The sequence below is a fragment of the Electrophorus electricus genome, chromosome 4, assembly GCF_013358815.1.
Source record: "Electrophorus electricus isolate fEleEle1 chromosome 4, fEleEle1.pri, whole genome shotgun sequence".
In the NCBI taxonomy this organism is placed as follows: domain Eukaryota; kingdom Metazoa; phylum Chordata; class Actinopteri; order Gymnotiformes; family Gymnotidae; genus Electrophorus; species Electrophorus electricus.
In genome coordinates, this window is record NC_049538.1 from 16,090,166 (window position 1) to 16,111,637 (window position 21,472).

Genomic DNA, 21,472 nt, shown 5'->3' on the forward strand with positions numbered 1-21,472 from the left:
TCTCATGACTCCAGTTGCCAGGCCTTCCAAGCGTCCTTGAACATTCTTTCCTGCTAAAAGCAAGTTGTTACTCCCTGCTGCTGCACCCTTGCCCGGCAACAGTTAAGCGATAACTGTCATACTCCATCACTTCTTTATTCGCCTTTCTTGCAGACTGGTCAAGTTGAGGGCAAAGGTCACTTAAAGGTCAAATATTCCTTACTTCCTCCTTTAAGCAAGCATTAAGCATTTTCCCTCACATTTCCCCGCTTTGATAATATTATACATTATCACTACCTAACATTGATTTCACAAGTAAGCTTATTCAACTCATTTGAGGCTAGTCCTCAAACGGGTAATGTGCATAACAATAAAGTTCATGAATACATTTCTAAACATCGGGATCCATCATCCAGCCGGGATGAGGGTTTAAGTCTGGTTCTTCGTTGGGGTTGAAGTCATCCTGCAGCTCCAGGGCATCTGCCTTCCCATTATTGTAGGGAAATGACAACAGTTGTGGAGCGACTAGTTGAGCTACAACCCTGGAACAACAGGACAACACACATGGAGCAAAACACAAAAGCAATAACATCACACAGATAACATGGTGAAAATTTGAACTAACAGCTGGCCCCATGTGCCCCACTGCTGTTGAAGTTGAGATAACGAAGATTCTGCTTCTGGAGGGGGAGTTAAACCATCTCTTATGGCTGTAATTAAATCAGATAAGTTATGATGACCATCTGGAATGTAAAAACAACAGTCAGTGCCCAACACCTTGCACACTCCCCCTTCCTTTGCTAAAATCGTGTCGAGAACAAGCCTGTGTTGAAGGACAGCAGTGCAAATGGCGGACAATTCCCTGTCTATTGTTCCTAAAGCCACTTCAGTTTCGTTTGCTATGCCAGCCCGTTTAATTTTTGCAAGGTGGCAGCACTGCTGCCACCAGGTAGTAGGGCCCAACCCATTGTTGCCCCTGAGGTTTTCCAGGGGTCCCACAGATGATACTCACGCCACCAGTGAGGCATGGTCACTTCTCGTTTTGTCCTGCTTAAGCTTTTGTCCTGAATTTTCTCTGATGGAATAAGGATTCTGATGGGGGGGGGCTACTAGAGTAGGGAAGCAACACCCGTCCCAATCTGGTGGGATGATATGATAGGCATGCCATCCGCATGCCCAAACAGCCCCAGGCACAGTTCAAAAAGTAATGTTGCATGTCTATGAAATGTTATCTGATGTGCATTGTGTGTCATTGTATATTATCCTGGTGAGGTAGTTGCTAACCCCCACCCTCATCCTGCCTACTCTACAAATGCAGGTTTCACCCCTTTTCTGTGGTATTTCAACCCTGTGGGGGGTTTGTACAGCCCTGTTCTTGCCCTGCCTTGATAGGTGTAGCTGCTTGGGGTGGTGCCATTTCGTACTAGTGATCCGACATGAAGGAGTCGTGTCATGCCTTGTGGAAGGGTACTCTTTCCCAGAGTGCCATTTACCATGGGATCCCGTTTGCTGGCCCATTTGTATGCCATGTGGTGACATATCCAGCAGGAACCACTGGTATTCAGCTGACTATGATGCAGGAGTGCCAATGCATAGGCTACGTTTCTATCGCATCTGGATAGCGCGTGCTGGGCTAGTCCTGGAGTGTGGGGATGTTCACCATAAAGGTTAGACTCCTCTGCCCCTAGGTCATCCCCGTACTCCGGTTCTATTTCCTCAGTCGTAGACAGTTGCAGATTCTCCTGTGGTGGAGTAAAACTGATCAGTACCTTTTAATCCATCTGTCTGCCCCTACCGTTTCTACACCACACCAGTACACGTCCGCATCCAAGGGGAGGACCGGATCGAAGGTGTAGGTTGTGGGTCCGTATCCCCCACCCCCAGTCTCTACCGTGCCTTGGTTGCCTTGCACTGAGGTTCCCGACAGTTGGCGGTTACTGTCTCTTTAGCATAACCATTACCCGGCGCTACCATCACAACATCTTTCCAATTACATGGGTCTCTACACAAATAATTTGGCTCCCCGTTTCCTAAGGGAGTGGCACAAGTGATGACCCCTTTGGTGCCCTTAATGAGGATATATTGCCAGGCCCGTCTCCTGACATGTTTTGCTAATTTGGATTTGAGTGTGCCATGTTCCCTTTCCATTGCTCCACCACTAGCGGGGTGGTAGGCACAATGCTGGTGCATGTCTATGCCATAGTGTTTGCTTAGCATGTCTAATGCCTGATTCATGAATGGGGTATCATTATTGCTGGAGATTCTGTTGGGAATTCCCCACCTGGGAATAATTTCAGTCAACAAAGCTTTTGCCACCACCTCAGCGTCCTGCTTCCCTGTAGGAAACACTTCCACCCATTTAGAAAACATACACACAATAACAAGGCAGTATTTTTTCCCTTCGCTCGGTGTTAATTCTATGAAATCCATTTGTAGGTGTTGGAATGTTTCTCGCGGTGGAGGGTGTGCCGTCTGAGGCACTGATTGTCCTCGTCCTACATTGTTCTGTGCACATATAATGCAGCAGCTACAAAAAAATTTAAAGTAAGTTGTAAACCCCTTTGTATACCAATGTTTCATTATTTGTTGTGTCATCCCCCCCCCCCTTTGCTCACCTGCGTATGCCCGTGAGCAATGGTAGCCATATAAGGAAACAGCGTGGTAGGCAAGGTTTGCTGTTGGGTCCACGCCATATGTTATCACTAAGAGTGCATCCAGCCCTTTTTCAGGTGGCTTTTTCTTCTGCTGAGGCACTCTGCTGCATTTGGGATATTTCGAGAGTGGGAGTAATGGGAATTGACATGGCTTGCAGTGTCACTGGAAGCCTAGTGGCTCTTTTTGCTGCCAAGTCAGCACAGTGATTCCCTTTTAACACTTCGTCTGTGCCTTTAGTATGGGCTGTGCAGTTACACACAGCTATAGCAGTTGGTAAGGTGATCGCATCTAGCAGGGCCGCAACAAGGTGATGGTGTTGGAAATGTTGCCCTGAACTAGTGAGGAATTTTCGCTGTTTCCAAATCATGCCAAAATCATGCACTACACCAAAGGTGTAGAGACTGTCTGTATAAATGGTGATGGTTTTATCTTTAGCAATTTCACAGGCCTCTGTTAGTGCAATCAGTTCAGCTACCTGGGCTGAATAATGTGAGGGGAGTGGTTCTCCCTTAACAGTACTATGTGCAGTGACTACTGCATACCCGACCTGCAGCTTCCCTGTCTCTGGGTTTCTCATCTACCGACAGCACTAAATCATAATTCTCAAGGGGCTCGTCCTGGAGGTCAACCCTAGGGGAACAGAGATGATTTGTTAGTGTCACACAATCATGTGGCTCCCCATCCTCCGGCACAGGCAGGAGGGATGCTGGGTTCAGCGTTGTACACCACTGAACCATTACATTAGGCATTTCCAGCAATGCAGTTGGATATTTTAGCCATCGTTGCCCAGTGAGGTGTGATATCTTGTGGTTGTTAAGAAGTGCATGCACAGTGTGTGGAACAAGCAGGGTTAGTGGAGTGTACCCCATGATGTCTCGTGACACAGCCAAGGCCTTTTCAGCCGCCGCTACTGCCCTTAGGCATGGTGGCAGGACTGCGGCCACCGGGTCTAGTTTGCAGGAATAGTAAGCAACTGGCCTATTTCTGTCTCCATGCTTCTGCAGGAGAACTGACGTCATACACCCATTTCGTTCGTCAACTGTCTGGGTGAATGGCTTGTCTGGATTTGGTATACCTAAGGTGGGTGTGGTTTGGAGGGACTGTTTTAACCTCACGAACGCTTCCGCTGCCTCTGGGGTTCATTCCACCTTGGTTTTATGATCCCCCTGTTGGGACTATAGCTTTCAATGCGGCTTCCAATTGTGCGTAATTAGGAACGAAGGGGCGGCAGTATGAGCACGTTGCTAGGAATGAAAGCAGCTGGCATTTGGTGGTGGGCCTTGGAATGCGAGCAATGGCTGATGAACAGTCAGTGGCCGATGCCTTCCGTTCTCCAGAAATCACGTGACCCAAGAATTTTACTACTGGCTTTACAAATTGTAACTTCGACCTACTGGCTTGGTGACCAGTCTCGGCCACGTGCATGAATAAGCACAAGGAATCTCTTTCACACTATTCCTGGGTGGGTGCGGCCAGAAGTAAATCATCAACATAATGCAATAGCACACTGCCTTCCGATAACTGGAGTGGTGCTAGGCTGTCTCTGAGGGTATCATTATAAATAGTGGGAGATTCACAATACCCCTGACACAAGCGTGTGAACGTATAAGGTTTTCCCTCAAATTGAAAGGCAAACCAATACTGGCTATCCTTATGCACTGGAACACTGAAAAAGGCTAGCTAGTTAGCTAGTGCCCTTTCTTTCCGCATGTGTAGCATTGTTCATCTCTTGCACTGTCGGCCTGCTCGTAGTCCCCTCTTACTCTTACTCTTCCTCTTCCTCTTCCATGGACTCGTCCTCGACCACGGCCTCTGCCTCTTTGTCCTGTGACAGCTTGATACATTGTGAGGGCTGCTTGATGTGCCTCATTCTTTTTCCTCATTCGTTTTTTCTCTGATACAGTTCTCAGCTGTTTTTCAGAGTGGATGGTGTACTGCTCGATAGTGCTCATGGGGGCTGTTTCCCACCCGAGGCATAGCTTGCATACCTCTTTTCTGATTTCATCTCGCAGACCGTTCATGAAGCTATTGCGCAGGTGGGCTTCCCATGCTGAGACCTCAGCCAGTCCTGTTGCCATCCTTTCCGGTCTTTCTATTCCACAGTGGGTAGTGTGGATTTCTATGAGTCTGCCACATTCTCCTCTGGCCCTTGTCTGCAGCCAGCTATGATGGCCGTGTTAGCTCATATTGGGAATGCCGTGGTTGCACGCTGAATGAGAGTGGCAATATTTCCTCTAAATGCTGCATTGTCTGGACTAGTCCAGCCGGGGTTTTGCAGGCACACATAATTCCCAGGGTAGTCCCCTTTTAACTTGGCCCATGCGTTAGGTCCCGCTTGTTGCACTATGAGACGTTGGAGTTCCGCGGTTATGGGGCGGAACTCTTGACAAAACATCAACAACTCTTGTCCCCATCTAGTGCCTCCTGCCTCCACTAGATGTTGTAAATGTTGCAATGCTGATATCATATCTTCCATTGTCCATGGTCGATATACCAGTATTGGCCGTTCCAGCCCTGCCATCTCTAACATGGGGGCTTGAATAGTCTGTATCGGTGACACGGGGTTGTGGAACGGGTTGTACAGATTCAGTTGGGATTTTTCCATCGCTGCAGGAGGAGTTGCCGATGTCCGTGGCTGACTATCGAGAGCTGCTGCATGCATGGCTGTGATGGCGTCGCCATAAGGGCCGGGTCATCCTGGATAGGCTGGGGGAGAGACTTCAGAATAGGCTTGCACAGAGTGTCTTGCTTTGGCCTCAGTCTGAGTTGCCTCGGCTCTTGGCTTGGTCCTGATGCTGCTCCTGTCACAGCCCCTTGTTCCTCTTTGGCCGGTGGTTGAACTGGCGTGGCAGGCACTGCAGGGGCCACTGCTACCAGAGGAGCGTGAGGCATTAATGGGCAGGAGTCGGTATCGGGGTCAACCTTGGAAACCTGCACAGACTGACGCATCTGAAACATGCGGTTAACATCCCCCTCCCTCTTTTTTTCTCTCTCTCGTCTGCCTCCCATATACAATTCTCCCATGCTCCCCAATCAACTGTAATCAGTTTTTTTCTTTTCTGCCTCCCTCAGATTATACTGTATACGTTGTAGTTTATTTATTCCCATACAACCTCCCGGAGGAAACCTGCATTTATTCCTTAATGTTATTTGAGCCATTACGTCTGGCCCATATTTATTTTCCATATCTGTACATAACTGCGAGTTCCATTTTCGAGGCTGACACCCTGATGGTGCAGTTGTTTCAGCTTTTTGTTTCTTACTTTTACTGTTACCCGTCACTGCATCAATAATAAAATCAAAATCAAGAGATCAATAAAATGTGTTGTAAATAATATTCTCTCACTCTTTTTTCTTTTTTTCTACACAATCAGAGTCATAAAACAATCAATTTCATACCAATATTGGAAAGTTATTTACTACTTACTCTAAGTCAGTTGGCTGCGGTCATCCGCACAACGCTGACACTGTCGTCCTCCATACTAAACCAAACTTTCCCAAGCGGCCCTGATCCGCGGCTTGTCGGAGTCTACTCTGTACCACTCGCGTCCGTAGACGGGAGGGGACTCCGGTGCCACTGTTTCCTTACAGTCCACCTTTTGGAGTCTTTTTGCCCCAGTGTCGTCACACTGCGCCGGGTCCCAGACCTCCCTACAACAGCCGGATCTGCCTTACCCCCGCTTCACTCCACGGTCGATTGCAGCAGTTCAGATCCCGCCTCTGGAAATTCTTTCTCCCTTCAAATATGGGGTTTAGCAGATGAGGATATTTATCTTTTTCCTCATGGACATCTCCCTCTCAGTTGCAGGGTATGGAGCTGTGCAATCCTACCAACTATCCTGCCAACTTGAGCCAGATGTGCAGATGAGCAAGCTTTATTGGTTCTGTTCCTTATGCATCGAGGGAGAGAAGCCTCAAACTTCTCTCTCAGATGAGTTCATATACCCCCACCATTCCCCGTTGTTCTCTCATGAGCTAATCTCATGACTCCAGGTGCCAGGCCTCCCAACCGTCCTTGAACATTCTTTCCTGCTAAAAGCAAGTTGTTACTCCCTGCTGCTGCACCCCTGCCCAGCAACAGTTAAGGGATAACTGTCATACTCCATCACTTCTCTATTTGCCTTTCTTGCAGATTGGTCAAGTTGAGGGCAAAGGTCACTTAAAGGTCACATATACCTTACTTCCTCCTTTAAGCAAGCATTAAGCATTTTCCCTCACAGGTCACTCTCAGGAGCTCAGTGAATTCCAGCATGGTACCATGATAGGATGCCACCTGTGCAACAAATCCAGTCATGAAATTTCCTCACTACTAAATATTCCAAAGTCAACTGTTATTGGTATTATAACTAAATGGAAGCAATTGGGAATGACAGCAACTCAGCCACGAAGTGGTAGGCCACGTAAAATAACAGAGTGGGGTCGGCGGATGCTGACACATACAGTGCAGAGGTCACCAACTTTATGTAGTCAATCGCTACAGACCTCCAAACTTCATGTGGCCTTCAGATTAGCTCAAGAAAAGTGTGTAGCGAGCTTCATGGAATGGTTTTCCATGGCTGAGTAGCTGCATCCAAGCCTTACATCACCAAGTGCAATGCAAAGCGTTGGATGCAGTGGTGTAAAGTACAACACCACTGGACTCTAGAGTAGTGGTGACGTGTTCTCCGGAATGACGAATCATGCTTTTCCATCTGGCAAGCCAATGGAAGAGTCTGGGTTTGGTGCTTGCCAGGAGAAATGTACTTATCTGACTGCATTGTGCCAAGTGTAAAGTTTGGTGGAGGGGGATTATGGTGTGGGGTTGTTTTTCAGGAGTTGGGCTCAGTCCCTTAGTTCCAATGAAAGGAACTGTTGATGCTTCAGCATACCAAGAGATGTTGGACAGTTGCATGTTCCCAACTTTGTGGGAACAGTTTTGGGATGGCCCCTTCCTCTTCCAACATGACTGCGCACCAGTGCACAAAGCAAGGTCCATAAAGACATGGATGAGTGAGTTTGGTGTGGAAGAACTTGACTGGCCTGCACAGAGTCCTGACCCCAACCCGATAGAACAAGTTTGGGATGAATTAGAGACCACAATCCAGGCCTTCTCGTCCAACATCAATGTCTGACCTCATAAATGCGTTTCTGGAAGAATGGTCAAAAGATTTCCATAAACACACTTCAAAACCTTGTGGAAAGTCTTACCAGAAGAGTTGAAGCTGTTAGGGCTGCAAAGGGTGGGCCAACATCATATTAAACTTTATGGATTAAGAGTGTCGCTCACGTTCATATGCATGCAAAGGCAGATGAGCGAATACTTTTGGCAATATAGTGTGTGTGTGTGTATATATATATATATATATATATATATATATATATATAGGCAAATTGATCCATTAGAAAATTACACGGTTACATAAGTTTCATAAGGTTTTTTTTATTTTTCCACAGATTTTCTTCAACAGAGAAGCTAAACCATTAATATCAAGTGAGCAAGCCACAGGTAGCAATGAGGACAAATTAACTGGTTCTGGACACAGTTTGGTCTTATGGAGAATGCTTTTCACTAGGTCTATCCTTAAATCTTAACTAGATAATCCAATGAAAAAAATAGTACAACAATGTAATTCCATTGCAACCATATGACCTACCAAAAGAAAAAGAAAAAAGCAAATAAACATCATTAGCTGCAAAATAGGACCATTTAATAGCATGTGAAACAGGATCTTAGGCTTACAGCCATTTAGAAAAAAAATCAGTAGAATTTAATCCAATATAAGTCACATTTTCTCTGAAATAAAGGTATTCAGAACCAGTTTTATTTTTTAAAAATGCATCAAAATAATAAACAAATGAGGACAACAAATTAATTGTTTGTAGTAAAGAGAAAGGACTTTGTTTGGTATCTAGAGAACTCAGATTGGGCAGTTACATTGGCCAGCCATTTGTTGCATGATGAAATCTTTGGATACTAGTGCATTTTGTTTTGATAATGCTGACAAACATGTGCTGCTGTTAAAACCAGGATGTGATAGATGTCACATCCTGATGAAATAGCAACAGATTCTTTGTTGTTGTTTTTTTAACCCAGCTTTCATTTGTGGAGTCTTGATTTACACTTAATAAATCGGTAACTGAGCATGTACTGAATAAAATAGCTATTCACACAAATTTTCTCAGGATATTCATGAGCGCTCAGTTATATGCAACAGAAGTCAGGCATTGAATGGTATTATAAAACTCTTCATTGATTCTAACAAGAATCTAATGTTTTTTTGGTCAGGTGTTGGCTATGCAGGTCAGTTGATTTTGCTGTACAGTTGCATGAGTTACATCATAATCTTGGCTTGGGCACTGTTCTACTTGGCATTCTCCTTTAGTTCTCAACTGCCCTGGGCAAGCTGTGGCCACATGTGGAACACAGGTAAGAAGAAACAAACTTCAGCAAAACCACATACTTTTATCCATACAACTTTAATCATTTTCTGTAAGAATAGTTTCCACATTTCCGTAAGTGGCTATGCTATCTTATACTGAAGTTTTGATGAACTCCAATCTATAACCCTGTCTTTAATAATAATAATAATTGATACATTGTCTTTCTCAAACTCAGGGTTTACAGATGAAGAGAAAAAGTATGAAAACATTAAATAAAATCATATAAAGAATAAATAAATATAAATATATTTAATATAATCTAAATATAAATAATATAAATCTGATTGTCATCAGCATAACAGTGGAAATTGAGACCAAACCTGCAGATAATCTGACCAAGGGGTAGCATATAGATTATGAATAGGAGAGAGCCAAGGACTGATCCCTGAGGAATACCTTGAGTGACGGTATCAGCATGCAATTTGATTTACCAAAGACGACAAAATGTGATCTATTAGAAATATACGTGGTGAACCATTTAAGAAGAGTGGGAGATGAGTATGTTATGGTTAATTGTGTCAAATGTGGCACTTAAATCTACAAATATAGAGGAAGGAGAATACTCAGGTCACCAGAATCAGTAGAGAAGAAGATAATTGAGAACACATAAGAGGGCTGTCCCAGTCCTGTGCATTTGACGGAAGCCAGACTGGAAAGGTTTTAATAGAGTCTGAGTATTTAAGAAAGACTGCAGATGGGAGGCTACTTTTTCTAGGACCTTGGCTAGAAAGGGGAGATTGGTAATGGGCTGGTAATTATCAAGAAGTGCAGCATTCATTCCAGGTTTTTTAAGAATGGGAGTGATAGCTGTAGTTTTCAGAGCTGAATGAACATATCCGAAAGTAAGGGATACATTGATGAGAAGTAGAAGAACACTTTTTAAGAAGAGGAATGGGGTAGGATCAAGTTGGCAGGTAGATGAGCTAGATTTGGCTATAATCTTAGGAATTAGGGAAGGTTGGATGAGAGAGAAGGCATAAAATTGTTCAGCACAGGAGTGTGAAGGGTGTCTCCGTAATCAAATGTTGGGAGAGCAGAGGGAAAATACTGGTTATTTTTGCTTATCTTTGATTATTATAGTGTAACAAATGATTTTTTGAGAAATTCTATATTGCTTTTTACAATTTAAGTAATATGTTGTCCACAAAATTGGGAAATCGTTTTAGAGGATATTTAGTCCAGGTAAACTTGAAGGTGCCTCATGTTGGTGGAGACAAAATTGTGGGGCAACAGTAAAATCATGAAAAATTCTTCTCGCTTCCATAGATAATTGCAATTTTGCTGGAAAGAACTTTGTACTTAACTGGACAGGACAAACCAATTCAACATCAGCTGCTACCGAGTTCTGGGAGTAAGTGGGTTACAGTAGTTAAGACAGACACCTTACACAGATTGTTGAATCATCACTGGATGCACAACTTTGACACATATCTGGACAACAACATGTTAGTTTGTTTGAGTGTTTATTTAGTACAAAGTACAAAAACACCTAATGTACATGATAATTACAAACTTGATTATTCTCCCTTTCTCAATCTGTGATACAGACATAGGGTATTGTCTCTTTCTGGTGGCATAGAAGAGGTGGGTAATGTCAACTGGGAGATTCTCCTGTGTTTGATTGCTATGTGGATCATCTGCTATTTTTGCATCTGGAAGGGAATCAAGTCCACTGGAAAGGTATGTGCTCTGACACCCTCAAGCCTGATCCTTAGCAATCTTAACCTATAATGTAACCTAAAGTTAAGGTTAGTGTTTATCTTTCTTAAAATTTTCAACTGTGAATGATAATTTTAATCCTAGAAATTTGATAAAATCTAGTCCACAGCTATTACAACTTGTATTACATGCATGTACTCCATTTGTAACATAAAACTTCACTTTTAGGTGGTGTATTTCACAGCAACATTCCCCTATGTGATGTTGCTAGTGTTGCTGATTCGAGGCCTGACTCTTCCTGGAGCTCTGCAGGGTATCATGTTTTATGTGTACCCTGACCCCCAGCATCTGCTTGACCCACAGGTATTGTTTTTTCCCCTCTCTCTTGTCCTCAGTTTGTGTGAAGATTTTTTTTTTGTTTATTTTTGTTTTTTTTTCTGGTGTTTTTCTTTATGTAGCAAGGTCTTGAAGTTCTTTAAATTTTGTGAAATGTTAGCAACAAATAAAACAATATCAAACATGCTATTTAAAGGAGCCTTATATAGTGTATTTTTGAAAATTATAAAAGTGAAACAGTTCTTAAATCAGCCTGAAAGAACAAATCCCAGACATCCCAAAAGAGAGTAAACAAAACAATTAAAAGTACCCGTACTTTAAAATATGAATATGAATATGAAAGGTCTTAATTAATCCCTTCAGCCATTTTTTTCCTTACACAGATGTGGATGGAGGCAGGTACTCAGGTCTTCTTCTCATACAGTATAACTGTGGGCTCAATAACAACACTAGGAAGCTACAACCCATACACAAACAACTGCTACAGGTGACCTATACTATTACCTACCATCTAAATAAAAGACTCAGCAAACTACATATGTAGGGTATGCTTTAGTCTGGATTTAAAAACTTGTAGTTTGCATTCCCATTATTCTCTGAACACTATCTCAGAGATTAGATACCGCATAAGGAACAAATCTTCCTTCATCTCAGGTGCAAGATGCACTTTACCTGTCTTAGTGGAATTAATTGGTCAAATGGGTTGTCGTCAAATAGGATGTACCAGAACTAGGCTATTAAGGGCTTTAAATATTATAAGCAAGTCTTTGCCAACAATAGAGAACTTTAATAATAAGCCAGTGTAAATTAAACAAAACTGGAGTTATGCTTTATTTTTATTTTTGCATTTTGCTAGTAAGGACATAGAACCCTATTCATAACTATCTGAACCCTATTTAAAGACAAGCAAACAGCCAACCAGCAAAATGTATATTATATAAATAAAAGTAAACGTGAGTAACCTATTTGACTAATATAACTCTAAGGAAATGCTAAACTTCATGTTAGTATTTCCTTAGAGTTATATTAGTAGTGTCCTACAAAGACAAATACCACAATACCTGGTCTGTATACAGCTTTGTGCATTAGCACAAATCAATAGTTCTACAGAGAGCCAAGAGCCGCACTTTTGCACCTTCATGGCAATGATTAAAAAAAGAATGAATTGCAGAAAAGACTAGTTGTTTCAGAAATAAAAATCTTTTTGAAAGTGCTAAATAGAACTATGCAGTAGTTCTACAGAAAACCAAGAGCTGTACCTTGCACCTGTAAGGGTTGGCAGCAGGCCGAGGCCCCTCCGGCCACCAGAGGGAGGCCTCAAGTCAACCACACCACTAATCAGCCTTAACACCCAACAGATGGGCTAGACCTTATATAAGCCCAGTGACCCAGTCATTTGGTGCTGGGTCTTTGCTAAAGTTTTGAGTCAAGCTCCTAGCTGGCAACTCTGGGTATTGAGGTCTGTGAGCCCTTGTGCTGCACCTGTTTTCTTCTGTGCGAGGGTGTCAGTGTTTTTACATGTCCCCTCCCTTCTCCAGTTTTTCCCTCTGGAGTCTGTCTCTCTCCTGAAGCTTCCCTTAGCCATTTAAGTTCCTCCCCATTTTCTGGTTTTGTTTGGGAAGTTTTAGTTTGAGTTTTCCCCAGTGCATTGGGGTTGCCATTTCTTCCCGTGGCATCCTTTGTTCTCCCTTTTTCCACGCTCAGCCTGGTGTTTAGTTTTTTTCCTTTTGTTTTAGCTGATCCAAGCTCTAACTGTTCTGCACACGGGCCCACCACTGTTGGAGCATGGTTGCAAACCCAGTAGGCTATTGGTGTCCTGACCTGGGTTCAACCCCACCTTACAGCACCTTCATGGCAGTGATTAAAAAACTGATTTCCAGAAAAGGCCAGTTGTCACAAATATAAATCTTTTTGAAAGTGCTAAGAGTGTCTTATTTGTAATGATTGTGAACAGATGAAAATAGTCTTCTGCTGCATCCAGCAATAACAGTAGGCAAAGTCCTTTAGTTAGTTTAGTAAAAAATAACTTACTGTAAATGACATACAATCATATAAAAGGTGCATTATAAGTTCCAATTTGGGTTTTTAGGCTTCAGATCTGCATAGTAAAAAAAACAAAAAAAACCCAAAACATTTTAAAAAGGAAAATGGAAAAGCAAGATAGTAAGCCAGAAGGCATGTAGACTGAAGAATTGATTACACTGTAAAAAAAAAATTATATTACAGAAGATTAAAAAGGGAGGTATGTAATATCCAGTGTACATTTTTGTCAATTTAACAATAAGTATGATCCAAGAAAGCGACAAGCAAAATAAAAAAATCTGCCTCTGGTACAGTCAAAAATATCTTTGTGTGTGTGTGTGTGTGTGTGTGTGTGTGTGTGTGTCAGGGATTCTTTTTGGTTATGTCTGTTGAACAGCTGTACCAGTGTGGTAGCAGGCTTTGCTGTGTTTTCAGTACTGGGCTTCATGGCTCATGAGCAAGGTGTCGCAGTAGAGGACGTAGCAGAGTCAGGTACCACAGCATTCACCACAACACAAGGCTGATTTAAAATTTAGAGATCACTATAAAGACTACAACAACTACTCAAAGCTCGCACTGACTCTCTTAGGACCTGGCCTAGCTTTTATAGCTTATCCTCAGGCAGTGGCTTTGATGCCTTTACCTCACCTCTGGGCTGTATGCTTCTTCATTATGATTCTTCTTCTGGGCCTGGACACACAGGTACACTCACACTTTTTTTCTCTCTCTCTTTCATCACTCACTCACTCACACACACACACACACACACACAATACTGTATTGAGTATTTTTGTTCTCCTGTGTTTATCCTATATTCCTTAACCCTCAGTTTGTCTGTATGGAGGTGATCATTACGTCTGTGACAGACATGTTCCCAACAGTGCTCCGCAGGCCTTGGAGGAGAGAGCTTTTTCTCCTACTCTTCTGCCTCTTCTGCTTCTTCAGCCAAATCGTCATGGTTACCGAGGTCAAGTTGGGAAATGGGGTCAAAAGTGTTAAGAGAGATATAGAAGGGGAGAGAAACGCATGGATGAAAATGAGGCAGAAAAGGGGAAAATAACAAATAAGAACTTAACACACATAAGAGGCAGAATGACTGGCATGAATGGCATAATTAAATCCAGAATGACATTATGACTTTTATAAAACAAGAGCAGGATAGGGTGTCCTAGAATAAACATAAATATTTTGAAATTTGATAAATTTTCACAGAACATATTAATGGAATGGAATACACAGTCAAATGTAACCTAGCTGTATGTGAGACTTGTTTTTTCCCTTTGTAATGTTCTATTGTGTTGTGTCCAGTAGGGGGGGATATATGTGTTTCAGCTGTTTGACTACTACGCCTGTAATGGTGCCTCCCTTGTCTTGTTGTCTGTGTTTCAGTCACTGGCTGTTGGCTGGATCTTTGGTAAGTCAGATCCTAACCCTAACTTTAGTACCTTATCCTAGCCCTTAACCCTACCTTTGAAACTTAACTCTAGCACTAGCCCTAAGCACAGAAAGCCCTCAAACAAACACATTAACACACACAGCCCTTTATAATCCTTTTTCCACAAACACAGTAATAGAACAACTGTTCCAAGAAATTAGGCCTATTAGTCTTGTAAGGTTTAACTCAACTTACATGATACAAATATTTAGTGCCATATTTCATTTGCCATTTCTCATATGTTTGCCTACCACAGGGGCCGAACGCATGTGTGATATCATTGAAGATATGACAGGGTCGTATCCTAATTTCATCTTTAAGCTGTGCTGGAAATACCTCACCCCTCTCATCTCTTTGGTGAGCTTCTGTGTGTTTAATTGTTTGTCTCTGATTTAGAGAAGCACAGTTGCTTTCCTCTTTATTAGGACAAATATGCAACAAATATTCTAAAACATCTTTTATAAGAGTGATGTGCAGAAGGGCATCTTTAAAAACCCAACACATTAACAATTGAAGAAGGTGAGCTGCATCTAGTTTACCTTATTTCACTCCTGTCAGATAAAAATAGGAAGATGAGGCTTATACTGTTTTCACAGTGTGCATAATTTAACAGCAAGCAAACTCCCTTCAAAACAAATGTGTGAGAGTCAGGATGTAGCCTCCAAGCCCCTGTGCTTTATTGGCTCATGCATTCACGCACCAAATGAATGGGAATGAAACAAGGAAATCAAGAACAAAAATACAGTACAAGTCATGCCAAATGGAACCAAAGCATGCTCATCAACATGAACCAGCAAAAGCCAACTATTGAGTATAAAACGCTTACTCCTTACTATGGTAGAGACAAAGTAGGGGCTGAGCTAACAATGGGAAACATGGAAGCATCTGTACATAGCGTATCACAACAAATAAGATTAAAGCATTAAGCTAAACAAAGCACAAAAACTCATAAAAATTAATCTAGGATCTGCACAATATCATTAACTACTTACAGATGATGCTTTTGATGGCATAAACAAGAATGCAGGAGATTGACCTTTAGACATGAAAGTGTTGGTGCTGGAGCGTTGAACTAAATTACTTCCTGCTGTTGCGAAGGAAAGACAAAGCTGCCAAACTAAAAGTCCTCAACAGTGGGTGCCATTTTCCATAAACTAAGGACAAAACGATGATACAGGAGAAACATGACTGTCAACACTGATGATTTGTAAAAACTGGTCTGGTTGTCTGAAAATGAAATTCTGGATGGTAAGTTCGTAATTTGTCGTAAATGGTATGAATCCATGCATTTTCATCTGCAGTACAATCTGCTGCTGATGGAATAATGTTGAGGAATGTTTTCTTAGCACACACTCGGTTCTTTGATCTCAGTTGAGCTTTTGGCAGGATGTCATAAAGAACACTTCATCTCAAGCTGAATTTACAAACATAACCATGACTAACTAAATATTAAGGCTGAAGTATAAAAGTTACTGTGCTGCTCTTAAGCAGTATCACACAAACTGGACATTTTTATTTTATACAAAAAGAAAAAAATAGACATTGCTCTACTCAGTGTGTGTGTGTGTGTGTGTATATATATATATATATATATATATACACACACACACACACACACACACACACACACACACACACACACACACACACTAAACAAAATTTGCCACTCACCCTCTAGGCCGTCTATATCATTTCAAGCTCGGGTCCTGTACCAGAGATCTGGATGTCCTGTGTATTATCTTAGCTGTTCCTAGGACTGTACAGAGATCTTAGACATTGTTCCTGGGATCTGTTGGAGCCATTCTCTCAGTTTGGGGGTCACAACCCCTAGTGCTCCAATTACCACAGAAGTTGCCTTCACCCTCCACATGTTTTCTAGCTCTTCTTTCAGCCCTTAGTATTTCTTGAGCTTTTTGTGTTCCTTTTTCTGATGTTGCAATCACTCTGGATTGCCACATCTATCACTACAGCCCTTTTCTGCTGTTTATCCACCATTACTATGTCAGGTTGGTTAGCTATTGCCATCTTTTCTGTTAGTATCTGGAAGTCCCACAGGATCTTAGCATGCTCATTTTCCACCACCTTTGGGGTGTATCCCACTTAGGCCTTGGAACTTCCAGCACATATATGACAGATGTTTCTGTCTACTATTCCAGCCACTTGGTTCTGGTATTCGATATACCCTCTGCCTGCTTAGCAACTTGCATCCCCTGTTATGTGCTGGATTATCTCAGGGGTATCTTTGCACAGCCTGCATCTGGGGTCCTGCCTGGTATGGTAGATTCCAGCCTATATTGATCTCATTTTCAGAGCTTGTTCTTTTATATAATATATGAAGCACTTTGTAGTTCAAACATTTATGCTTGCACTGCTGATGAAGGACCTAAACATCCTGTTTCTCTGGAAACTTTGTGTACTTCACTTCAGTTTTGAATATCTGAGAGAGAAATAGTGGGAGAGAGATTTAAATTTTTAGTCCACTACTCACACTAAAGATTTTTTCATTTTTAATGGTTTTTCCTTTGAAAATAAACTCTTCTTCCATGATGTTACGTCACCAGCTTTAGTGATTTTGTTCATGATGTAGGAAGCATTTTTTCTGACTCTCTCAGGGACCTTACCTATAACCTCTGTTTCCCCTCTTGCTGAGGGGAAACAGTTTATCACAGTGTGGGCTAGGATGCTGCCAGGCAACACAAACCTAGACAGGAGCAATTGAGGGCTAAGGGCCTTGCTCAGATGCCCAACAGCAGCAACTAGGCTTGATCTAGCAACCTAACCAACCCCAAGTGAAGTACCTTAACTACCAAGCCACCCCTGTCCTGTTTTCCACTATATGAGCAAAAAACGATACATGAAAAGGGTACATGAAGGCACAGGTGCAGTAGGAGGTTAAGACTGCATGCTTATTTTAATAAAATATCCAGGATACTCAATACACACATGATGCTAGTGGAAATCTTGATATATCTAAATATTTACCGAGTCTTTCTGGACTCTTCCTATAAGGGAATTTTAAGCAATTTTAATATTGTGAAAGCAAAATTAGTAACCTAAATTTCAACAAATCTTTAAACAACATTCATAGTCTGCCTAAGGAAGAATGAACTTAAAAACCTAAGACAAAGAAGTGACATTGTTATTAAGCCAGCTGTTTAGGGTGGAACTATTGTCGTTTGGAGAAAAGATCTTTGCAAGAAGGAAGCAATCAAGCAGCTTTCTGATACTAGTTTTTACTGGCAGATTACCAGCACTCCACAATTACAATCTTCCCTTCAGTGCACTATTTATCATGCCATTACAGCAAGACACCTCCCTCATTTGGCACGGAATCTTATTGTGGATAATCCTTAATGCAGCCATTTCTACCGTCTCACTTAAATTCATAAGGAAAATAATCCTGGATGTCCTATTGTATGTACTTGGTCCTACCCAACAGAAATAATATTCCAGTTTCTGGATGACATTTTTCAACCAATCGTTACCTACATATTTAAAGACTCTTCACACTTTTTACAATACATTGAACACATGAAAGAACAAACACTACTTGCCAACTCCTTGCTTTTTTCATGGACATTAAAAGTTTATACACAGTCATCCATAATGAAGAGCTTTAAAATATTTTCTTGATGCAAGACCTGAGAAAATCCCTCCCACAGATATTCTCTTAAGACTGTCAGTTAACTTGTGTTAATTCTGAACTGCTTCACCTTTGACTCCAAGTACTACTCACAAATAAGAGAAGTTAAAAGGGGTACTAAAATGTGATCATCCTATGCTAACCTCATTGCTGGATCCACTGAGAAATATTTTTGAGCAATATACTGGACATGTACCCTTGGAATGTCTGAGATACATTGATGACATTTTTGGTATTGCTAAATACATATTAGAAGAGGTTAACTGTTCTTTTTTTTATTCTCCACATTCCACCCAGCTCTTGAATATACATGGAGTATAGCACATCCTGGCATGAGGATAAACTTTTTGGAAGTTTCAGTGAATTTTGGAAATTCTTGTATAAATACTATTTATTAGAATCCTGTGTATTTCCAATACAATTCTTCACATTCCAAGGCCTGCAAAACTCCATCCATTACTAACAGCTACTTAGACTTAAGTGCATTTACAGTTAGAATGAAGACTTCCTCCAGAAAAGTGTGGAAATAAGTGTGCATATTTTCAAAACTGTGTGCTTCCTAAAGAAGTCATAGATGATGCCTTTGCTCATGTTTTACCTGTTCAGAGAGTGGATTCACTGACCTGCTGTTAAAACAATAATTGCTTTGCTGCTGACTTATCCTACAAGTAAAACAATGGCAAATATTTCTCTTAGACACTTTGTATTATCCTGGAGGATTCAAAAGACCACATCCCATTTTAAGCATTCCCCACTAATTTCCTATAGATGAGACAAAACACCAGACATGCTTGTCAAGAGTAAGATAAACAACTCAAGATGTGCTACATTTAAATTTACTAACACAGCCATTAAAATAACTGGCACAAAGGCATCAACTGTGACCACACATTCCTCCTTGTGCATTTCTGCAGGAGTTATCTACTGTATTATTTGAAAGAGCTTCATATTGGAGAAGCAAAGAGGAGGCTTGCTGATGTCACAGTCGACGGGCTACACAAGGGGTGTAGAACCAGGTGTGGAGATTTTAATGAACAGTGAACAAATCCAGAACTCAAACTCAGCAACAGTATTCGAAAAAAGGTGTGGGTCAATAAATCCAATAAACAAAAAATAGCCACATAAACAAAGGAAAGAGGACAATCCAATTATGTAGTAAATAAAAGCATTTCCATTCTTAACCTTGCTGATATGTAATAGTGTGCAACTAGTAAATTGGAACTTCCACATAGGCATAACTCTTTTGTTTTGGTATAATAAAAGAGTTAAACATTTCAGATAATGGTCACAAAACAGGTCAAATTACTCTGAGATGAAATCTGTGTCTACTTCAAGTAAACCCACTTCAAATTTACTTCAGGTAAATCCCAAACTTGTAGTACAGTGTCGCCCCCAACTCACAGAGGCTCATGTACACTAAGTCCCACATGCTCATGAGACCACAGAGACAATACTTTACAAATACAAGGATCTGTTCGAAGGACTTGGGTGCCTTGCTGGAAAGACACCTTGAAGGTGGATTCAACAGCCCAGCCTGTGCAACAAGTCCCGACATTTCAATAAAAGCAAAGGCCATCATGTCAATGGAATAGGAAGGGATAGTCACTAAAGTCAGTGAGCCAACAGAATGGATCAGCAACATCATTGTCAAAGAAAAGAGTAATATTGGCATATTGGCAAATTCAATCCAAATCCAAATCCGATCCACGAGTACAACAATGTTGAAGGAGGAGGTCACAATTCAATGTGATTTCAGTGAGATTGGCCTTGCTGCGGCCCTTTTGCAAAATGGACATCCTGTTACATGTGTCTCCAGAGCCCTGATGCCAACAGATATATGCTCAAATAGAGGAACAATGTCTTGCTATTGTATTTACATGTGACAAATTTGATCAATACTTGCATGGAAAAGAGCATGTTGCCATACAAAGTGATCACAAACCACCTGAAGTAATATGCAAAAAAACCTTGTTCTATGCCCCAAAGAGACTGCAGAGAACACTGCTCAGACTGTAGAGGTAACAGCTCAGTGTGCAATACAAATAAGCCAAAGACCTGCACCAACTTGCGGATTTTTTGTCCAGAACACCCCACATGGACGCAACACACACACACACACACACACACACACACACAAATAAATAAAATTAATAAATAAAGGCAGATGCTGGCCACAGTCTATGATATGGGATTAATACAACTAGACCTGGAACAAGTTAATCACAATGTCTCTACACATACAATAGAACTGATTAAAACATTAGATCAAACAAAGCTTGCCCAAAAACAGCCAAGCTTCAGTGGATTTCTTGCACCCTTCCTTCTATACAAGGAAGGCCAGGGCTTAATATCCAAGGGTAGTAGAATTTTCATCCTAGAAACATTGCAACCTGTCTTCTAGTCAAAAATTCACACTGGACACTCAGGCATTGAAGCAAGTTTCAGAATACCGTGTGAAATTGTATTGTGGTCAGGCATCACAACTGACATAAAAAGCTTCTTCAGTCAGTGTGCTATGTGCAATTCCCTCCAAAGACAACAACTAACAAACACTAACTTCACCAAATCCCTAGCTGTAACAAAATGCTAGTGGGAAGGGATCCACATGTGAGGCATATAGAGAATTAACTACAATGATAACTCTACTCCAAAAGACAAACCATGAGAACAGGCTAGGGTTAAGACTGAATGAAGCAAGAGAATGAGAAAAGATACCAAAAATCCTTTCACAAAAACAAACCAGGTATGAACAGCAATATATTTATTAGTATTTGTAGAATATGAAATGTCAATCATTCATTCCTTCTCAGCATCATGCCTCTAAGCTGGGTCAGGCCACATGACTTCAACTGAACATCACAGGCAATATTCTCCCTTGCTAGTGTAGCAAAAATACATATTATGAATGTTATAAATTAACAGGGGGCACCATCCTAAATATAGGGAAACAACTATCAACTACAATGATTAATCTCAGAGAGTTTATTATTTATGTTGTTTGAGTATCATTTCAGAACTGCACTGGGAGCTCAGTGGTTAAGGTACTTGACTTGTAATCAGAAGGTTGCTGGTTCATGCCCCACCACTGACAAGTTGCCACTAGTGGGCCTCTGAGCAAGGCCCTTAACACTCAAGTTGTACTCAATCATAATTGTAGATTGCTATGGATAAAAATATCAGGTAAATAAATGTGAAGTTTATTGATACAATTAAATGTATTAGATACATTTAAATAACACCTTTCTCAAAATCAAGGACACTTTTACAGATATCAGGTTTTTACAATCACGCACACACCTGATGAGAAGCAGCAGCCAATTTTG

General features: G+C 41.4%; 1 protein-coding gene across 3 annotated transcripts in view; it reads left to right on the forward strand.

Annotated features, from left to right (window-relative positions):
* The window catches only part of LOC113577303 (sodium- and chloride-dependent GABA transporter 2-like), a 63,432-nt gene that overhangs the window by 25,111 nt on the left and 16,849 nt on the right, over positions 1 to 21,472 (forward strand). For 2 of the 3 annotated variants that reach the window (XM_027009880.2, XM_027009878.2), the window contains 10 exons: positions 8,900 to 9,040; positions 10,321 to 10,405; positions 10,602 to 10,734; positions 10,942 to 11,076; positions 11,433 to 11,536; positions 13,439 to 13,563; positions 13,661 to 13,773; positions 13,901 to 14,038; positions 14,383 to 14,485; positions 14,763 to 14,863. In XM_027009880.2, the coding sequence (XP_026865681.2) occupies positions 8,941 to 9,040; positions 10,321 to 10,405; positions 10,602 to 10,734; positions 10,942 to 11,076; positions 11,433 to 11,536; positions 13,439 to 13,563; positions 13,661 to 13,773; positions 13,901 to 14,038; positions 14,383 to 14,485; positions 14,763 to 14,863 (1,137 nt within the window). In that variant the 5' untranslated portion in view covers positions 8,900 to 8,940. The remainder of the gene's footprint in view (positions 1 to 8,899; positions 9,041 to 10,320; positions 10,406 to 10,601; positions 10,735 to 10,941; positions 11,077 to 11,432; positions 11,537 to 13,438; positions 13,564 to 13,660; positions 13,774 to 13,900; positions 14,039 to 14,382; positions 14,486 to 14,762; positions 14,864 to 21,472) is intronic. The other variant, XM_027009879.2, reaches the window with a different exon arrangement.